General features: G+C 39.0%; 1 protein-coding gene across 2 annotated transcripts in view; it reads left to right on the top strand.

The window, feature by feature from the left end:
- Positions 1-19,041, top strand: part of ST7 (suppression of tumorigenicity 7) — a 254,785-nt gene that overhangs the window by 204,820 nt on the left and 30,924 nt on the right. For both annotated transcript variants that reach the window (XM_082845894.1, XM_082845893.1), the window contains 2 exons: positions 12,168-12,240; positions 13,702-13,804. In XM_082845894.1, coding sequence (XP_082702020.1) covers positions 12,168-12,240; positions 13,702-13,804 — 176 coding nt within the window. The remainder of the gene's footprint in view (positions 1-12,167; positions 12,241-13,701; positions 13,805-19,041) is intronic.

Here is a 19,041-nt window from a genome sequence, read left to right on the forward strand (position 1 = left end):
CCCCCGCCAAAAGTGTTATGGCCTGTTATTAAAATTAATTTTAGATCTCATAGGACATATGTGTAGGTATTTGGTAAGAATGGAAATGCTTAGTTTTATCTATAAACAACTCTAACATTTGGAAAGCTGAAAAATGAAAAATGCCCAACATTTTCACTCCTGATCAAAAGACAAATTGTTTCAGCCTTGGGGCAATTTGTACCAGTAGAAATACAAATCCAAGCTCTTTTCGATATTTACTCCATTAGGTCATTTAGTGATTGCCCTAAATTTGGGGGCAGGAACTTCCCTGTGAGGGACAGCTGGTCTTTTTTATAGTCACGAATACTATATAAATGCAACAACTGTATCAAGACCATTTTTACTGGTGGCGTCAAGCCCATCCTAAATTAGCATTATTATCTACCATCTGGCAATGTGCAAAGGGTATACTTTCAAGAACAAGACATGTTTGTAACATTGGGGGAAATACTTTCATCTCAGTAGATTGAAAACAGAAATTCTAAAGAAAGCATGAGGGAATCACTCTATGTTGAGACTATTCAGAGAATAAGCTTTTTGCTACTCATTGGTTTGCAGAGTCAGCATGTAGTTATGAGTAAAAATTTTGTACACTTTGTTCATTGCCCAGGGCCTTATAACTAGTACAAGTTACTCAACTATCATCTCCATTCCCCTGAAATGGTCACTGGATACCCTGTCTTTTCATTAGGCTGTTTTCCATTTATGTTTGTGGAATAAGAGGGATTTGAGATGCCAGAAGGACCGGTGAATAAAATCTCTATTGACGAGACTTCCCTGGTGGAGCAGTGGTTAAGACTCCACGCTCCCAGTGCAGGGGGCCCGGGTTCGATCCCTGGTCAGGGAACTAGATCCCGCATGCATGCCACAACTAAGCGTTCACATTGCCACAACTAAGGAGCCCTCGAGCCACAACTAAGACCTGGCACAACCAAATTAAATAAATAAATATTAAAAAAAAAGTCTGTATTGAAGCAGTCAGCGTCAGGCTGTCCAGACCTCCAAAATGGTGCTTTTCGGTCAAGTGTATGTATCGATGTGAGTTCTGATGCCGTAGGCACAGGCAGCTTCTGAGACATATCCACTACAAAAGGAGGCTGCATTCAAGAAAGAGGGTTTGAAGTGCTATCAGTCCCTAGTGACAGACTCGAAGCCTAGTCCAGCTCCCTTCCCTGGCCTGGCTCTTATGGAAAAGATCAAGGATACCCGGCAAATGCTGAAGAGAATCCTTGTGTAAAAGATAGGCAGCTAATCCCGTTGCTGCTTCAAAGAAGAAAATAATTATCAGCACTGACACCATGGGCTATAGCTTCAGGCTGGTAAGCACGAGCGACTGAGAAGTGATGGCCCTGTATAGCTTTGCAGCGGGTGCCCTGCTGACTTGGAAACGAAGAGATCTGTCAAGAGGACTAGGCCTTTGAGGTTACAAAGTGTATGTATGTACTATACATGCAATGAGCGGGAGTTCTGATAACAGATGCTATTTCAGTGAAGACTGTGTGCGTGAAAAACTTCTACAGTCTCTGATGTTGGAAGACATTTTATGAATGCATACATCTGTAATTCGCAGAGTTGGCACATGAACAAACCCTCTAAATTTATGCTGGCTTTAGTAATCCTTACTGCCCAGTTATCATAATTTACCAAGGTAACATCCCTCCTTAGCTGGCCATCACCATCCCATAAGCTGCCGTATTTGGCTCCAGGGCACCAGCCACAGAAGGGCCTCCTGACACAGACCTTTTGGGGTAATCCAATTCGAAAGTTGCAAATAAGATCTGTTGTTTGGCTTTGTAGCATGATAGTTGAATCCGTGTTGCCTGCCTCTCCCCCTCCTCCAGGTTACCAAGATCATGTAGTATTTCCCCATCCCAGGTGGCGCATCATTTTGAGGTTCTAGTATATCAGTCCTTTTTATTTCTTCAGTGAAGTTTTCACCTTTGGTTGAAAGGGGACCTTAGATTGGCTTTTTGAAGGTGGGACAAAAAGACTTCATACTGTCTGGAACCCCCCCCCCCAAAAAATCTAAGGACAGAATTTTACATACCTGTTGTTTTCATTGCATCATATCATGAACAGGAGTAAAGTGAGAAATTTTATTGAAGACAGTCACATGGAGGACAGCATCACATAATGGTACAGTAATAAGACATTACAGTCCACAAACAGGAAGGAGAAGTGGGCTGCGTTTTCATTCGTTTGTTTTTCAATTTTGTTTGTTTGGTTAGTCAGTTCGTGGCTCTAAAAGCGTCTGTCAAGGCTACACAAACTTCAAGTATATCAATTTGCTGGGCAACCAAGAAAAGTGATGCTTGATACTATGTAATCTTAAATGGTTGTAAGAGTAATTAGGTTAATTTTTTCAAATTAATTCAGCAAGGATCTATCAAACCTTTATGTTGAAAATACTAACTTTTAGGTGCTTCCACATTCAGAGATGAATATGATTTACTCTGTGTCGCCAAGAAGCTTTCAGTCTATTGAAGAAAGATGTTAAAAACAAAAAACAACCCATGGTGAGTCGAGGTGGGATGAATCCGTGCTCAGTGAATCCGTTTGAAACATGCTGTGGGAAGTACAGAGAAAGAAACTCTTTGAGAGCAAGCCCTGTGTCCTCTTCTTCTTGGACACTTATGTACTACAGTAGGTGTTCAGAGCATCTATGGTGAACGAACAACTTGTTAGATGGAGATGCACTATGACATAGTGTCCTTACTTGTGAGGTGCTTTGCGACTTATCTGCTGGTTGCCACCCTTGAAAACATTCTTTTAGAAGTAGAGATGTAAAATTGACCCTCAGTTGACTAATCTCATGCACCGGGAAAGTAATGGTCCTTTTAAAATTACATCTTGATTGTTATTATTATTGCAGATGAACAAAAGGAAATAAGGCGAAAAGATTATCACTGGAAAAATTCTGTCCTATCTAAAGTTTTGCCCCATGGGTTTTCTGAGACACATCAAATTGACAGTTTTACTCATAATTACATAAATTTGTCCTAAGATTATTTCATTGAATTGCAGGTTTGATCTTATGAGCCATTTATGACTTTTGAAAACTTAACAGTCATCCTCCCTGAGATGACTTTTTTTTTTTTTCCAGCAGCATCATTCTCGTAAAGGGTCCTTGGGAGCCAGAAGATGTGTGGTTTGCCTTCCTTGTTTCTGGATAAAAATTCTACTTTTCTTCAACCTTGTTTCAGCTTTTACTCTTGCGTTCTTCCTGCCCCACTTTTTCATTCCACTGCCTTTTCAAATAGACATCTAGATTTAGAGCACAGTCCAATGTCATGCCTTCTGCCGGAATGCTGTAAGCAAAGATAAAGGAAGAATACGTGTTGAGAAATAACAAGTTTATGACTCCCTCTTGAAGCACCCACTTTTGGCTCCCAGAAGCTAAATTAGAAGTAAATGTTTGCATGTTGAAGGAAGGTAATATCAAGTGATTTGATATGTTAGTACATTAACTTAGGATTTTATTCAGCAAACAGTGACCACCAACTATGTTTCAAACATTGCTTTGTGTTGTGGGTACAAAGTGATGAAGAAACACAGCTTTTACCCCTAAAGCACACCACGTAAGTAGGAGAGGGAAATAAGAGAATGGACAATCGCTGTAAAGTGTAAAGACTGTTAGAGTTTAACCCAAGATGGAAGGGACACCTCATCCAGGGTAATGAGGGAAGCCACTCCAGTGGAGGTGGGATCTGTGCTGAGCCAGACAGCGCAGGTGCTGGAGGCAAAGAGAATATGTCCAGAGGTTCAGGGCAGTTTTGACACAGCTTGTGAGGAGAACTCTGTTTCCCACAGAGCAGAGGGAAGACAGAGGCTGTAGCAAAGGGCTGAACTTGCACTGGGTGAGTTAAGCAGGGGCCAGGCCTCAAAGAGCTTTGGGTCTAGTTTGGATTTTGTTCTGGAGACCATGGAGAGACTTGGAAGCAATGTCAGCAGAGGAGGGGCTTCAGCCTGCCCCCAGAGTGAAGGGAGTGGCACAGTGGATTCACACTCTGCCCTTTGTTGACTTGAGGTGGTTGAGAGATGAACGCTGGGAAAGCCCTAAGATGTGAAGGAGTAGAATGCCGCTGGAGAGGACTGGGGAAGTGATTTCAGACTCTGCGAAGAAACAGAATTCTATCCTTCAGGGAAACATAAGCAGGGTTTTCCAACCAACAAGTATAAAAGAGTTTTTAGAGTTTGGCTTTTCTTCTTTAAACAACATATGGGAATCCCAGTGCAGAAACTTTTTTTTATTTCCTGGGTGATCAAAACTTTCTATTTTAAACTATAACTACTTCATTTCATTTGCTCTCTGGGGATCTCTTTCTTAACTATGTAGGCCCAGTATAAGCCTTAGATAATCTGTCTTTCGGGGCCATGTAACTAAGACGTTATCAAGAGCCTGCCAGGATTCATGTAACCCACCAACACCTGCCTACTTCTGCTGAGTCATAACAACGACATGAGGAGGGAAAAAAAAGTGGAATGTGGGGAACAGGTGGAAGGTCCACCTAGTCTTTAGAGGTTGTGAGTTTGGAGCAGGCGATGTGAAGGCCTGCACCTGTCAGTCTACGAGTCTCATTTGCTAAAAGCAAAGCTTCTGACAAGGTCTTGTCTTACACTTTAATTACAACCAAAGTCGACAAAGCCTGAGAATAGTTAATACCTTGGATTTAATTCTTACCAAAAAGGAAGCACCTTAAAGGAGAGCATGTTATCGTATAGCTTATAATAACAACAACGAGAAGTCACACCCTTTTTTTAATTCAAACGAAAATAAATATAAACCCATAAATGGAGATTCAATAAATACTTTGTGCGGACACTATGTGGCATAGGAGATACAGAGATTTTTAAAGTGGAAATTGGTTCAAGAAGGATGAGAGATTCTAAAAGATGAGGTTATAGTTATTCCCACTGGGAAAAAAATGTAAAATTAAACACAAATGATTAAAGTTTATGAAAATAGCAGAATGACAAATAGCTAAATAAGTATATACAAGTGAGGTAGAAACCTGTCAGCAGGTGTTCTGGGCGGCTGAAGTTCAGAGGAGGCAAAAGTCTCAAGACTTTAATTGTGAAGCCATTTTCCAAGGAAGATGATAAAGTATAAGAGAAAGATGATAAGGAAAATAGAAGCAAGTACCGCATTGGCAGTATGGGATGCTGACAGAGACACGCTATTGCAAGACCATCTCTGTCACTAATTAGTTAGGCAGCTCTTAAGTATATCATTTAGCTTCCCTGGGCCTGTATTTTTTATCTGTAAAATGAAAGATTTTTGAGGGCTGACCTACACAGTCATGTGCTGTTGTCCAATTCTTTGATTTATCTTGTAGTACTACTATCTGGATAAGAAAGTAATGTGTTAATAAGTCAATAAAAATATACAACTATTCACTCCTATTTTCTATTTCCCCTCAATACTTTTGATTCTTTTTTTTTAAGAATTTCAACAAATAAATCAATCCCAGCAAAATTCTAGAGGAGAGAAATATGTGGTTTATGAACACTTAGGAAAGAGGTGATTGAAGATCCAGCATGGACTTACTGAGGAAGTTGTGTGACATAAAAAACAGATGAGACAGTACATGTGAAAATATTTGTAGTCTATACAATAATATTTAAATGTTTCTTATTAAGGCCATTTTTCTTTATATTTCTGAATTAGAGAAATGCCATGGAAGTATTTGTATCTTTATTTAAATAAAACATTTGATGATTTTTTTTAACATCTTTATTGGAGTATAATTGCTTTACAATGGTGTGTTAGTTTCTGCCTTATAACAAAGTGAATTTTGATAATGTTTTTAATGCTGTCTTTTTAGGTAACGTGGAGCAATGTGGTCATGATACCTATTACACCATTAATAAATGGTATAATTTAATGGTATAATACCTATCATAACTATTAATAAATGGTTGCACATAGATCATTGCAGACTGTTGCAAATTTAGGGTGATCTCTAGAATACCATTTTTGGATTCTCTCCTTGGTATTGCTATGGTCAGTATGTTTTTAAATCAGACCTTGTCAATAGCATAGCACAATTAAAAAGCGTGTGTTCTGGGGGAAGCTCATTATTTGTTCTAAGTGTGTGGGATGTTGGCATGTTTCTTAACTGTTCTATGCCTCACTTTCCCCATCTATAAAACAGGGCTAGCAGTAGGTCCTATCTCATAGGGTTGCTCTGAGGATTAATGTGTGTAAGTGCCTGGCACTTAATAAGCCCTTGATAAGCCCTTAATAAGCCCTTGATAAATGTCAGCAGTAATTTTGATGATGATAATAATCATATGGGGAGGAAGATGTACTTACGAGGTATATGGAGCAAAGCTGTGAGTGGTAGGTTGAGTCACAACAATGACTAATAGCCTGGACTAATATGCTGAAACCATTAATATTTAATGGTTTAGATTTTATTTTTTTATAAATTTATTTATTTTATTTTTGGCTGCATTGGGTCTTTGTTGCTGCACGTGGTGCGGGCTTTCTGTAGTTGCAGCATGCAGTGGCTTCTGTTGTTGCGGAGCACGGGCTCTAGGCGCACGGGCTTCAGTAGTTGTGGCACGTGGGCTCAGTAGTTGCGGCTTGCAGGCTCTAGAGTGCAGGCTCAGTAGCTGTGGCTTGCAGGCTCTAGAGCGCAGGCTCAGTAGTTGTGGCTTGCAGGCTCTAGAGCGCAGGCTCAGTAGTTGTGGTGCACAGGCTTAGTTGCTCCGCGGCATGTGGGATCTTCCCGGACCAGGGGTCGTGTCCCCTGCATTGGCAGGTGGATTCTTAACCACTGTGCCACCAGAGAAGTCCTAGATTTTATTTTAAGATTTAAAATTTAATGGAGTCAAATGTGAAATCCTGCTCATAGGTTCAAAAATTCTCATGGCTGAAGTAAAAGAGAAAAGACCTGGCTTTGGCTGAAATTGTTTGAATAGAATCAGAGGGGTTTGTTGACCACACGACCGTAGGAACAAACCGCTCCAGGTGCTCAGCTTCAGGGCCAGCCCAACTAGTACTCAGAGAATGCTCGTGGCCAGGGCTGCTCAGACTGCACGTTTCCCCTGAGCTACTGTCAGGTTTCAGGGATTCAGATGATTATTTCCACTTCTAATTCTCATATTTTGAAATCACCCATGGCTCCGTAACAAAAATAAGTGAGAAGCTCTGAAGACTGTGTCAGTTGAGGGGCTAGAAGTATTTATTCTGGAAAAGATTAGGCTTAGAGGAGATAATTTAACCATCTTAGTATTTGAAAGACCAACCTGAAACATAATCAGATTCTGTTTATTAAACTAGGAAGTAATTTTTAGATAAGGATGCATAGAGAGAATGGAGGGGCCAGAATGATGAAAGGCAAGTAAGAGAAGGCAGCTTCAGGTGACACAGGATTGTAGGTTTGGCTTTTTTTTTTCATCTTTTTTATTGTGGTATAAATTACATATTGTAACATGCACAAATCTTAAATGTAGACTGGGATGACTTTTCACCTATGTATATACCTCTGTGATCACCGCCCAGAATCATAGAACTTTCCATCATCTCAGAAAATTGCCCCTCTAACCCAGAAGTCACCCTTTTTCTGACCTCTCTCGCCATATATTAGCTTTGCAAACTTCATACAACCACTATGGAGCACTGTCTACCAGTTTAAACATTCATCTACCTTCTGACTCAATTCCATTTCCAGTTACATATCCAAGAAAAAATGAGGGTTTTTTTAAAACCAAAAAGTACACAAGAATAGTCACAACAGTTTTCTTCATAGTAGTCCCAAACTGGAGAACAATCCAAATAGCCGTTAGCAGGAGAATAAACATATTGTATATCCACACAATGAAATACGGCTCGGCAATAAAAAGGAAGGAAGTACTGATACATGCTACAACATGGATGAACCTCAGAAACATCATTTGGAGAGAGAGAACCCAGACACAAAAGTACACATGCTATGATTCCAGTTGTATGAAATTCAAGATTGTAGATTTTAAGGAAAGACTTTCACAACAATTTGATTTTGTACACCTAAGATGCTTGGAGAAAGTTCTTCTTTCATAAAAGGATCTGTATGAAACACAAGATGGAAAGAAATGGAAGGAAAATTAAACTAACGCCAACAATTCAGCTTTGCCGAAGTGAGAAACATTTATTCAGCATTCCTTGTTTCTACAATGAGTGTGTGATGTCTCATTTACTTTCATTTCCTCCTTGGATTCTAATTCTTAAGGGGACTTTCTGGCAATAATGGTAGCTACACACCACTTTCAAAAGACAGAAAAGCACTGCACAGTTAGAGTCTGCTCATACAAAATTGGACTTAGAACGATTTTGAGTTTCTTCCTCAAAATAAAATTTCTGAATAAATTACAAGCAATATTGGAAAGCAGCTTATTTGTTGTTATTTCCTGCTTAAAACTTCTGATACTACCATTTTCATCAGTATGGTTAGTCACCCTGTTCCCCTTACCATTTTATCCATTTCCCTGGTGGCAAAAGCATAAAATCATAGTAGGCAAACAAGTCTATGGAGATAGAGAACAGATTAGTGGTCACTGGGAACAGGTATGGGTGGGGAGGGTACAAATAAAGGGGTAGCGTGAGAAAGTTCCTTTGGAAAAGTTGGGTATTTTGATGGTAGTGGTGGTTACATGAATCTAGCCTTGGGATAAAATTGCATAGAACCACACACACAGGAATGCATGTAAAAAATGGTGAAAACTGAATAAGGTCTGTAATTGACTTAATAGTACTGTACCAACGTCAATTTCTTGGTTTTTTTATGTTATAATGCAGTTATGTGAGTTGTCACCATTTGAGGGGCGCTGAAGGAAGCTTCCCAGAACTCTGTGTACTGTATTCACAACTTCCTGTGACCCCATAATTATTTCAAAATAATAAGTTTCATAATTATAATAGGCAACAACAACCAAGTCTCAGCCTTTTTTTTTTTTCCCTAAAGAAATGAAAAAAGGCTCATGGGGCAAGCAGCCCATAATAATCAGCTTTCTCCTAAAGGTAATGTATATGGTTTTTTCTTAAAAGTGAACCAAAACATGCAGGTCCTGCCTCTGATTTAGATATTAGGCATTTATTAGATTAAAATACGGTTAACAACTGCACACCACAAAAGGAATACACTAACTTTCATGGAGGTATATAAATAATTTTCTACATCTGCGGGCTAACGGCACTTCGTGTAAGTTCTGCCTTTGTCTGTTTATGCTGTCTGTGTCTCGCTCCACCAGTGTATCATATTTGCCCATGAACTTGCTGCAGACAATTTGTAGAAAGAATTCTTCCACTTAGCATCATTGTTATCTTTTAAAAATTCACTTATTACGTGTACGTCGCAGGAAGCTTCGGAAATGCAGGTAAACATAGAAAAAAATTGTCTATAATCCCAGCACCCAGAAATAAAAACTGTTGATATTTGGTATATATAGTTCCAGCCTTTTTATCTCTGTGCATAAAAATGCTTTTTTAAAAATATGTGAAATCATAATTTTTGTAAACTTGTTTTACTTATTGATGGGTACACAACAATGCAACATTTCCCCAGGTCATAAAACACTTTCCACCACATGATTTAACGACTGCATCGAATTGCACCCTGTGGATGTGCAGCACCTTAGCCATTCTCCTATGATTGACATTTGGGCCGTTTCCAGTTTTCTACCATTAGAAACAATGTCGTGATCAACATCCTTAAAGCTAAATCTTCATGCACAGTTGTGATGATTTCCCTTAGGATAAAGTCTCAGAAGTAGAATTGCTGGGTAGGCAAAATGTTAAAGCATTTGATTTATATTGCCACATTAAAAAAAAAAGTGTTGGACACAAAAACCTTATTTGAACAAGATGCTTTACCTGAAGGGTAATTTAGGATCGGTTTCTTTATAATGATTCATCCCTCCTTAGAGACAAATTGCCATTACCAAATAGATGTATTGCTTTGAAAGAATTAAAAGAAAAATATTGAAAATATATAAATAAGTTATGCAAGAATTGTTTGCTGTTTTTAATTTTTGTTTAATAGTGAGAGCAAAATAATATACTAAAGAGATAACAAGTGGAATGAACTTGCCACTGGTGGGGAATGGGGTATTTATATTTCTTCCTTTTCCCATTTGATATTGATTAAAATATTTTTTTCTTTATTTTTTTAAGCATTATGACTGTGCACATATACCAGTATCTTTACATACAATGAGGGAGTAAGGGTAAAATTTTTTTAAATGGGGAAAATGTACCATAGTAGTTGTAACGTTGCAGAGTTGTGAATGTCCTGTCTATGGGTGTGAGGGGATTAAAGATCACCTTTGATTAGGCATCTCTAAGATTCTGCTGGAACACATCAATCGTATCTCTTTCTGCATTTCCAATTGGGTGAATGTGTTCATTTGCTTGATTAGGTAACCTTCTAAACAACATGATCGTTCTCATTGAGAAGCTAAATCCTTAACAACAGGTTTTCTTTAGTTTATCACGTGAGGTTCCATCTGTGCTGCCACCTTCGAATAATTTTGACCATTATTTTCAGTTTCAACTCCTTTCTAGGACTAATCCTTTGTTCCCACTTCATAGAAAGGTGCTAGATTGTCACAGAAGGAACACAGATCACACCAGGAAGGGTGGAAGCAGGGCCTAGATAATTTTTAAATGAAAGTTTTAAATGAAGTTTAAAAAAAAAAGGTCTGAACTTTTAAGTAGAATGTGTATTATCTGCAACTTTTTTTATTATCTTCCAGTAACAATCAATAAATGGACCCTAGCAAACAAGATAATTGATTCCTGAATTGATTTCACATACTGGGAAGTGGTTAAATGTTTAGATGTTGGAGAAGCAACAAGACAAATCCATGAGTGTCTGACATTTTTTTTCCTTCTTAGTCATAAGCACACCATTTTACAGTATGCATATGGTGTTGAAATTTTCTTTGGATATAATTTATGAGATCAGGGTTACAAAGACCTCTCTCCCTTTCAATTCTGTGTTGGTATTTTCTCTGATTATTTGTATTTTATCAGTGTCATTGAAATTTCCCTCAAAGAGAAATTCCTCATGCTGGAATTGGTGGTAAATACTCATTATTGAATGAAAGGTTGTTTTTCTTTTATGAAATTATTTTCTTCTGCTGTTGACTTTTGTCTAGTTATGGACTTTCCTTTTCATCCCTACCGTAATGTAATTCTTCTAAAGTTGAAAACAGCCCGAAAGAAACTTGGAGGGCGTTCCAGGTGTTAAGAGTTCTTCTAACCTCGGGTGAATTTTGTAGCACCTGGGAACGGCATATTTTTACCTAGTCTGAGTGTTAAAGAAAGACAGTTCTGGTGCGAAATAGGATCATAATTTAAAAACAAGTCCTACCCCCTGCCCCCAGAGGGACTACCCTCTTTGCACTTATCTCCTCTTAGTTGTACTCTGTGCTCTTATTTGCCTGTAAACTCTGTCTGAATCTGGTACCCGTTCCCACCCCTCCATCTGAAATTTTCTATACAAACTGAAAGGAACTGTTTTTCTGGGCAACAAATTAGGCTTCATATGAAAGGAGCTTTATCATGGGTTTGAATGAACAAAAATTGTGTAGTTTTATAAAGATTTCATAATATATCCTCATAAAGATTTCTCTTTCCAATTTTAACAAAAAAACTAAATATAAATTTCATGAAATCTGGTTTAAATCTGACCACTGAAGAATAATTTTTAAATAAATTTATTTATCACTAAAAAACCTTATATTTAAAAAAGAATCCAGGTAATATTTTTTTCACTTTAATATTTCATATGCCTCTTGAGAAATTTTATAAGTTAACAAAGAAGTCCTGTTTGCCTTTCTTGATATCAAGACTATTCATGTAATATTTAAATTTATGTATTTATAGCTATTCTCTGCTTAAATAAACTCAACATATGAAAAATCCATATTTTAAATAAAAGATGATTGCTGAACAGTGTGGTGGATTTGAAATTTGAATTATTCACAAAAGTATGAATTACCCTTAGTTTCACCTACCAGTTGGCTACATAAGGAACAGTTAAAATATTCTTAATTTATGCTCTTTAGGCTTACATGATTAAAATGCTAGTGTATTAAAAAATCATTGCTCTTTGTTTGTGCAGACTTATAACAGTTCCTCCTTTTTTTCTCTCTAACAGATATAAGCTTACCAAAGTCGGCAACGATATGCTACACAGCAGCCTTGCTCAAAGCGAGAGCTGTCTCTGACAAGTAAGTGGATAGTAGCCTGTGCAGTACAGATGCTGGTCTGGACGGAAGGAGATGTGTTGTCTCTGAGGGCTTTCTCTGCAAGTTTTTCTTAGTCTATGAGACCCCTGCTTATGAGCATGCATTTCCCAAAACCTGCATTTTCTTTTCTTTCACTACTAGAAGGAGGGAATGTATATCGCCAGGTATTGTAATGGTGTGTGGGTTCCTAAAGAGGGATTTATATGAAACTCCATGCCTCTGAGGTGACTTTTATTTTTATTTTTGCCAGACAGTAGATACCAAAAGGCCTGCTTGGGACTTATACAAAATGCCTTCTTTGATTCATTTTTTTGCATATTCCTCTTCCTCCAGCAGTCCAGGGCGGGGTAGTAGTCATAACAAACATATTAATATGGCAAAAGGGGATGGTCATCTCCCTTTCCTTACCTGATCAATTCCAAACTAACTCCCCACCCAGGATCCGTTTACCTTGAATCACCGTCACAGTGGGACATTTGCCCGTTTTGTTCAGGCAGGTGACTATGGTACAAAGAATTTCCATAAACCCCCAAGATGACTGGCAGGTGAAAGAAATAGATGGCTTAACTGGTTTTGAGTTCATAAACGCTTACACTTCCCGATACACTCCCTCGGTAGCACTGAAAAGCAGATAACAGGAAAAGAAAACAGCCTCTGCTGTGTCAGACAGGTTTGCTGTTAAGTGTGTGTGCACTTCAAGACCGAAGTAATTTTCTTTCATTCTTTTTTATCCTGTAGATCGCCAGTACCTACTGCAACATCTTTTCTCCCTACACAGCGACTCCAGCTTGGGAGGGCAGGGCCAGGGTTGTCACAGCTTCCCCTGTGGTGTCTGCCTGCCAAGCACAGCTCTGGAGTTAGCCCTGGGTGTGAGGTGAGAAAGAGATTGCATGGTCTGGTTTTTTTCATTCACTTGGGCAGGTGTCTCGCCCGCAGTTTGGGCATGCACACTCCCCCTGCCGGAACAGCCCCAAGCAGGCTTGCCTGCTGCTGAAGCTGCAAGACTTAACCCTCCATCGCAGCACTGACATTGGGTTGGGAGCCTCCTTTAAAATTCTCCCCAGTTCTGTTTTTAACCAAGTGCGCTCTTCTGTAACCTAGTTTTCTCTTTTTCCTACACTGTCTGCCCTTGTCAGTCCTACCCCCTCCCCTGACCTAAGCAGGTACCTCCTAGAAAACTTAGATTAGCTATTTAGACAGAGAGACTTCACAGCTGAATTTAATTCCTGCCGCGATTAGATGCAAGCACGCTTTCTGCTTCTGCTGGGGTTTTTGTTGGCCTCTGTCTGAGGGGTCACTCAGAGGTTCTGTGTAGTGGAGGTTTGGAGAGCTCATGCCTTTGGCTCGCTGTGGTTTTCTGGGCCCTTGATGTGTAGATGCCTTTCCAGGTTAATGCCCAAGCAGTGGTCCCAACTGGATGGTGTTTGTCTTTCTGCTTTTCAGATTCTCTCCCGAGGCTGCATCTCGGCGGGGGCTGAGCACAGCAGAGATGAATGCAGTAGAGGCCATTCATAGAGCTGTGGAATTCAATCCTCATGTGCCAAAAGTGAGTCTGTGGAATCCCCATAGGAACTCTTTATGATAGCAGAGAGTGTTCAGTGACCACAATGTCATGTCTCCAATGCACCAGTTATAAAAAAATGAATTGCAACCAATGAATGTTGAGGCCCTGTAGAGCCTATGCTTATTAGCCTTGTTTTTAAGTAAAAAAACAAGAGGCTTTGGGGCCCATTTTCAGGCTTCATACAATAAGGGTAAATTGATAGACCTAGCCTAGGCAGGCCAGGTCAGGAAGCCTGAAAGTGGCAAAATATGGAGATCCCAAGGGTGTTGATGCATTTGATAGGAATTGCACGCCAGTGATAGTCTTACTTAGAACTAACTCGAGAAATGAACCTTGTTGTGAATAAAAGTGGTAAAAAATACTCATATGACATTCTATATCTCCATAAGTAAATGATAGGTAATCAGTATTGGCCAGCAAATAATGAGGAAAACCTCAAAGTATGAAGAAGTAGTTTTCTTTTGACTTGTGAGTGCCATTTTAATAGGTATATATATAGAGGGAAATATTTGTCTTGTTAACCACATGACTGACCTATTTATAAATATGCAATATTTCCCATATATTTTTTTAAGAATTTGATTTTAAGGGAGTCAAATCATGGCAGAGGATATTTCTGTAATCTTTTATTCAGAAGAGGAGTGTGTGTTCATGACTTACCGTATTTGAGTACCTACTACGTGATAGGCACGTGGCTGAGGGCCATTTTCAGTTTCTTGATATTATAAAACACACTTTGACCTCTAGGAAACCTCCTGTAGTTCACATCAGGTACTACAAGACAGTGTTCTTGGCAAAATGTCTGATGAAGACTTTCACTGGTGAAAAATGACAAAGGAAGGCTGTTTTCTTGTTTTGTTGCAGTACTGTAGCAAAGGGTGGGGTTGGGTGTGTGTATGTGTGCCTGTGTGATGATTTATGGACTTGCCTACTTTAATTTGTTGATATCCAGAGTGACAAAGATAAGTGATCTAATATCATTCCTGAGGTTTTACTCAGGTCACGGTCATCTTTTCACAAAACAGGAAATTGAAGAGTGGTGCACAGTGCCATATTTGCAGAAGGATGTATTTATCCACTCCAGTTTCAGTGGATAATGACCAACATAGTATTTGTAGACTTAGGTACTGTATATAGGGTGGTATAAAATATATCTATTTAATCTTTTTTCAGCTAAGTTAAAAACTGTTTATTCAAATTTGATTAAAATGTAAAACTAATCATGAAAATATTGTCCTGAATTACAGTAAACTTAGGTCATCAATAAATATTTATTGAATACCATTCTCTAACTACAGAGCTATTTTATGAGCTCTGTAGCTCATAAAATAGCCTTAAAATAAATAAGCCTCTTTTGAAAGTAGTATTGGGCAATAGGGTCCTAGCTTCTGAGACAAACACTTGGGTTCCAAATCTGGCTCTGTCGTTTATTAGCCATGGGATCTTGGGTTTACCGTCTCTGAACTCTAAGTTTTCCCTCATCTTCCAAATGAAGATAAAAATATAAGACTCACCTATCTTCTGTGATAAAGATCAAGTGAGATAATATGTTCGAAGTTCTTTGAAAATGCTTGAGTGCTATATGTTTGTAAATTATTAAAATTATTAATATTTAGCTTGTTGGCAGCTCCTCAAGTATGGGACCTGAATCTTAATTTTTCCAGTTATACCACCCTGAGCCTTGTAATCCTGGGACACAAGATAGAAAACTGGAACAATACTTGTTGTTTAGATATTTTAATTGAAGCTGTCGTTTAATTCTAGATAATGGTCTTAAATGGTTGAGCCTCCAGAAGAGTAGTAAAAGCCCTAAGAAATAGTTTAAAGCTGCCATGGAAGAATTTAACCTCAGTCAACTGCATTCTGCTTGCAAAATGGAAGTCTTCTAAAAGTGGAAATAATTTGAAAAAGTTGAAATAATTTGATTTCACTTTACCTTCTAATCATTAAACTGAGAGAAGATAGGGCATGTAAGTAAACTGATTCTCCATCCCTTTGCTTTGTTGGTGATTGTGCTGAGGGGGAAACTTGTTTCCAGATCGTCCTCATTATTCACATTTCTGTGGGGAAAAAGCCCTGTGAGCTACTGACCTCATATGTTCAGAATTAATCACAAACCTCTGGTACTCGTGTACCACATGCAGGCTGCTATAAACATCTTTTATACGTGTTCTGTTTGTTGGACTGCTTGCTAATACTTTAGCAGACATGCACATACACGTGCATACGTGCACACATCTGCGTGATCACGAATGCACATACACGTGCACGCGCATGTATGTGTGTGTGTATATATATGTATATGACTTTTCAGGCAGAGAATAGCCTTAATTCTAATGAAACGTCAGTGGAGGATATAAACACGTAGATTCTTGTTGTAAGAAGGGATCTTAAATGTCATGTAGGAAACCTTCCCATTTTAAGCTTAAATCTCTCCTCATAATGATACTATGATAATTATGTTTATTTTTGGTTTCTATTAATGTTTACTATGTGGCAAGCACAGTGCTAACTGAACTACATATGCCATCTCATTTATTTTTCATAACAACATTGTGAAGTGTATCACATTATTATCCCTGCTACATAGATGAGGGCACTGCAGGTTTGGAGAGGTTAAGTAATCTGCTCTTGGTCACACAGTAATTAAATGACAGAGCCTGAACTGATTCTGGGTTGTCCGGCTCTTAAACATCTCCCTCCACTGACCCCCAGATCCCACCAGGTGGCAGACCAGCCTAGGCTTGAACCTTCAAATGATGGCGGCCACATCCCTTCCCAAGGCACTCAATTCCCTGCAGACAATTCAGATTTCTTCAGGATATTATCATGTCTTAAACACTGCCATAGCCTTCTTTTTCTCTTTCACAGGAAGTTGTCAGTGGCCCACCACAGGAATTTTCAGTATATACACGCTGTTTTACCCAATTATAGTCTGCTTGGCAGGAGAAAAAAATACCAAATATGATAACTGTGAACTGCCTTCCATAAATTTCCATCTTAGTTCCAACTGGTATCCCAGTAAGCATAGTTAATATTTCAACATCCAGTGATAAATATTAGTTATTTACCCCAGGAGGGTTATTCTTAGGAACTCTCTTTACCTGCAAACATGAGGAGTAGGGAGTATAGCTCCTAACCACATCTCAGGACTGGGAAATAAATAACAATAGTAGGGCTTCCCTGGTGGTGCAGTGGTTGAGAGTCCGCCTGCCGATGCAGAGGACACGGGTTCGTGCCCCGGTCCGGGAGGATCCCACATGCCGCGGAGCGGCTGGGCCCGTGAGCCATGGCCGCTGAGCCTGCGCGTCCGGAGCCTGTGCTCAGCGACGGGAGAGGCCACAACAGTGAGAGGCCCACGTACTGAAAAATAAATAAATAAATAAATAACAATAGTAAAAAGCCATGGATTTCTGTTCTGAAGGAGAGCCTCTGAAGCCGTTAGATTCTAAACATGAGGATTTCTGAAGCTTTAGATTGCAGCAGATTATAAGGAGGAAGCAGCCCACAGGCTCATACTACAAATCGAATTGTGTTACTCCCCTCCCAAGGAAGCGCAGCAGTGTCTCCAACCCTATGGAAGGTACCAACTCCTTGGATAGTTCTTCAGGACCCCTCATGATCTAACCCAACTTGTTTTTCATTTTTTTCTAGATCCTTCCAACAGTCCACTTACTGTTCCAGAAACATTCTTCTCCTCTTCCCTCTTTGCTTCTTCTGAGGCAGTCCTCCTCATCCTTCACCCCCACCATTACAAGTCACCACCAGGAAGCCTGTGCTCTCCTTGTCCCAGAATCAGTCTTCCCCCTCTGGTCTCTCACTACAGTGCATTGATTATGTGCTTACTGTTCACATCTTTTTGAGAATGACTAGGGGTATTAGGATCTTAATCATGCTGGTGATTTCCAAGAACTGGGTACACAGTTGAAGAAGACAAATCTTTAAACCATTAGAGGACTTTCCCATTTAATGTGATTAAAATAGCAGTTTTGAGTTTAAAGAGAGTTTCTCCATTTTTTCAAGAAAATTTCACTCATGTAATGCTGGACAAATGAAGGGTAAGTTCAGCTCTGTTCTGTATTATCTATGTATTGTTATGTTGTATTGCTATATACTGTTTAATGGATTTTGGGCTTCAGTTTTTTTCTTCCACTTTCCTGGAAAATGTGCTTCCTCACCTGCCCTGCTCTTGCCCAGCTGGACAAGGTTGACATGGGAGGGACACATTTCTATCAGTGATCCGTTACTTTACACAGACCTAAGTTAATTAGTGCTATGTGCTCTTAGTATGCTACACCTCCGTCGTAAGGCTCTCCCTGTGAAGAGACACATTTTTGGTTTGCAGGATGTTACATTCACTCCTTCAGGGTGCTAAAGATAAATTTCATTTTGACAAGTTTCCAAAATAGACTAAATTATTGGTTTGTTACAAGCAGTATTAGATATGGTTTTTCCCTCTGTAGTGGTATTATAATAATAATTTTTATATTTGAGAAAAGAATAAAGTCATTCATAATCCCATCGTATCTAGTCATATTTAAGACCATTTTTTCTAGCCTTTTTCCTATGCATTTTTCATACTTAGGAATCGTAATCACATAGCATATTCATATTTTTAAAAATTAACATGGGACGCTTCAGTTGGACTTTATGGTTGGGAATTGGGGGTAAATTTATTCCTCCTGGGGGAGGATCATCAGATTTTCAGAGTTCTCTGACCTTAAAATGGTTATCCTCTAACTTAACAGTAAAATGCACGTCTTTTAGCCATGTGCCTTCAAACATTTTAAAATATTCTCTGGATGATTTACTTCCTTTTTTTTGTTATAAAAAGCACATAACATAAAATCTACCCTCTTAACAAATTTTTAAGTATACAGCACGGCGTTGTTAACTATAAGCCTGTCGTCGTACAGCAGATCTCTAGAACCTTTTCATCTTCGTGACGGACACTTTATACCAGTCGAACAGCAACTCTGCATTTCTCCCTCCTCCCAGGCCCTGGTAGCCACCATTCTACTTTCTGCTTCTATGCATTTTACTCCTTTCGCTACCTCATATAGGTGGAATCATGCAGTATTTGTCCTTCTGTTACTTATTTCACTTAGCATGATGTCCTCCAAGTTCATCCATATTGTAGCATAAGGCAGGGTTTCTTTCTTTTTTAAGACTAAATAATATTCCATTGTGTGTGTGTGTGTGTGTGTGTGTGTGTGTGT

This window comes from Leucopleurus acutus (assembly GCF_964270905.1).
Source record: "Leucopleurus acutus genome assembly, chromosome: 9".
NCBI classification, from domain to species: domain Eukaryota; kingdom Metazoa; phylum Chordata; class Mammalia; order Artiodactyla; family Delphinidae; genus Leucopleurus; species Leucopleurus acutus.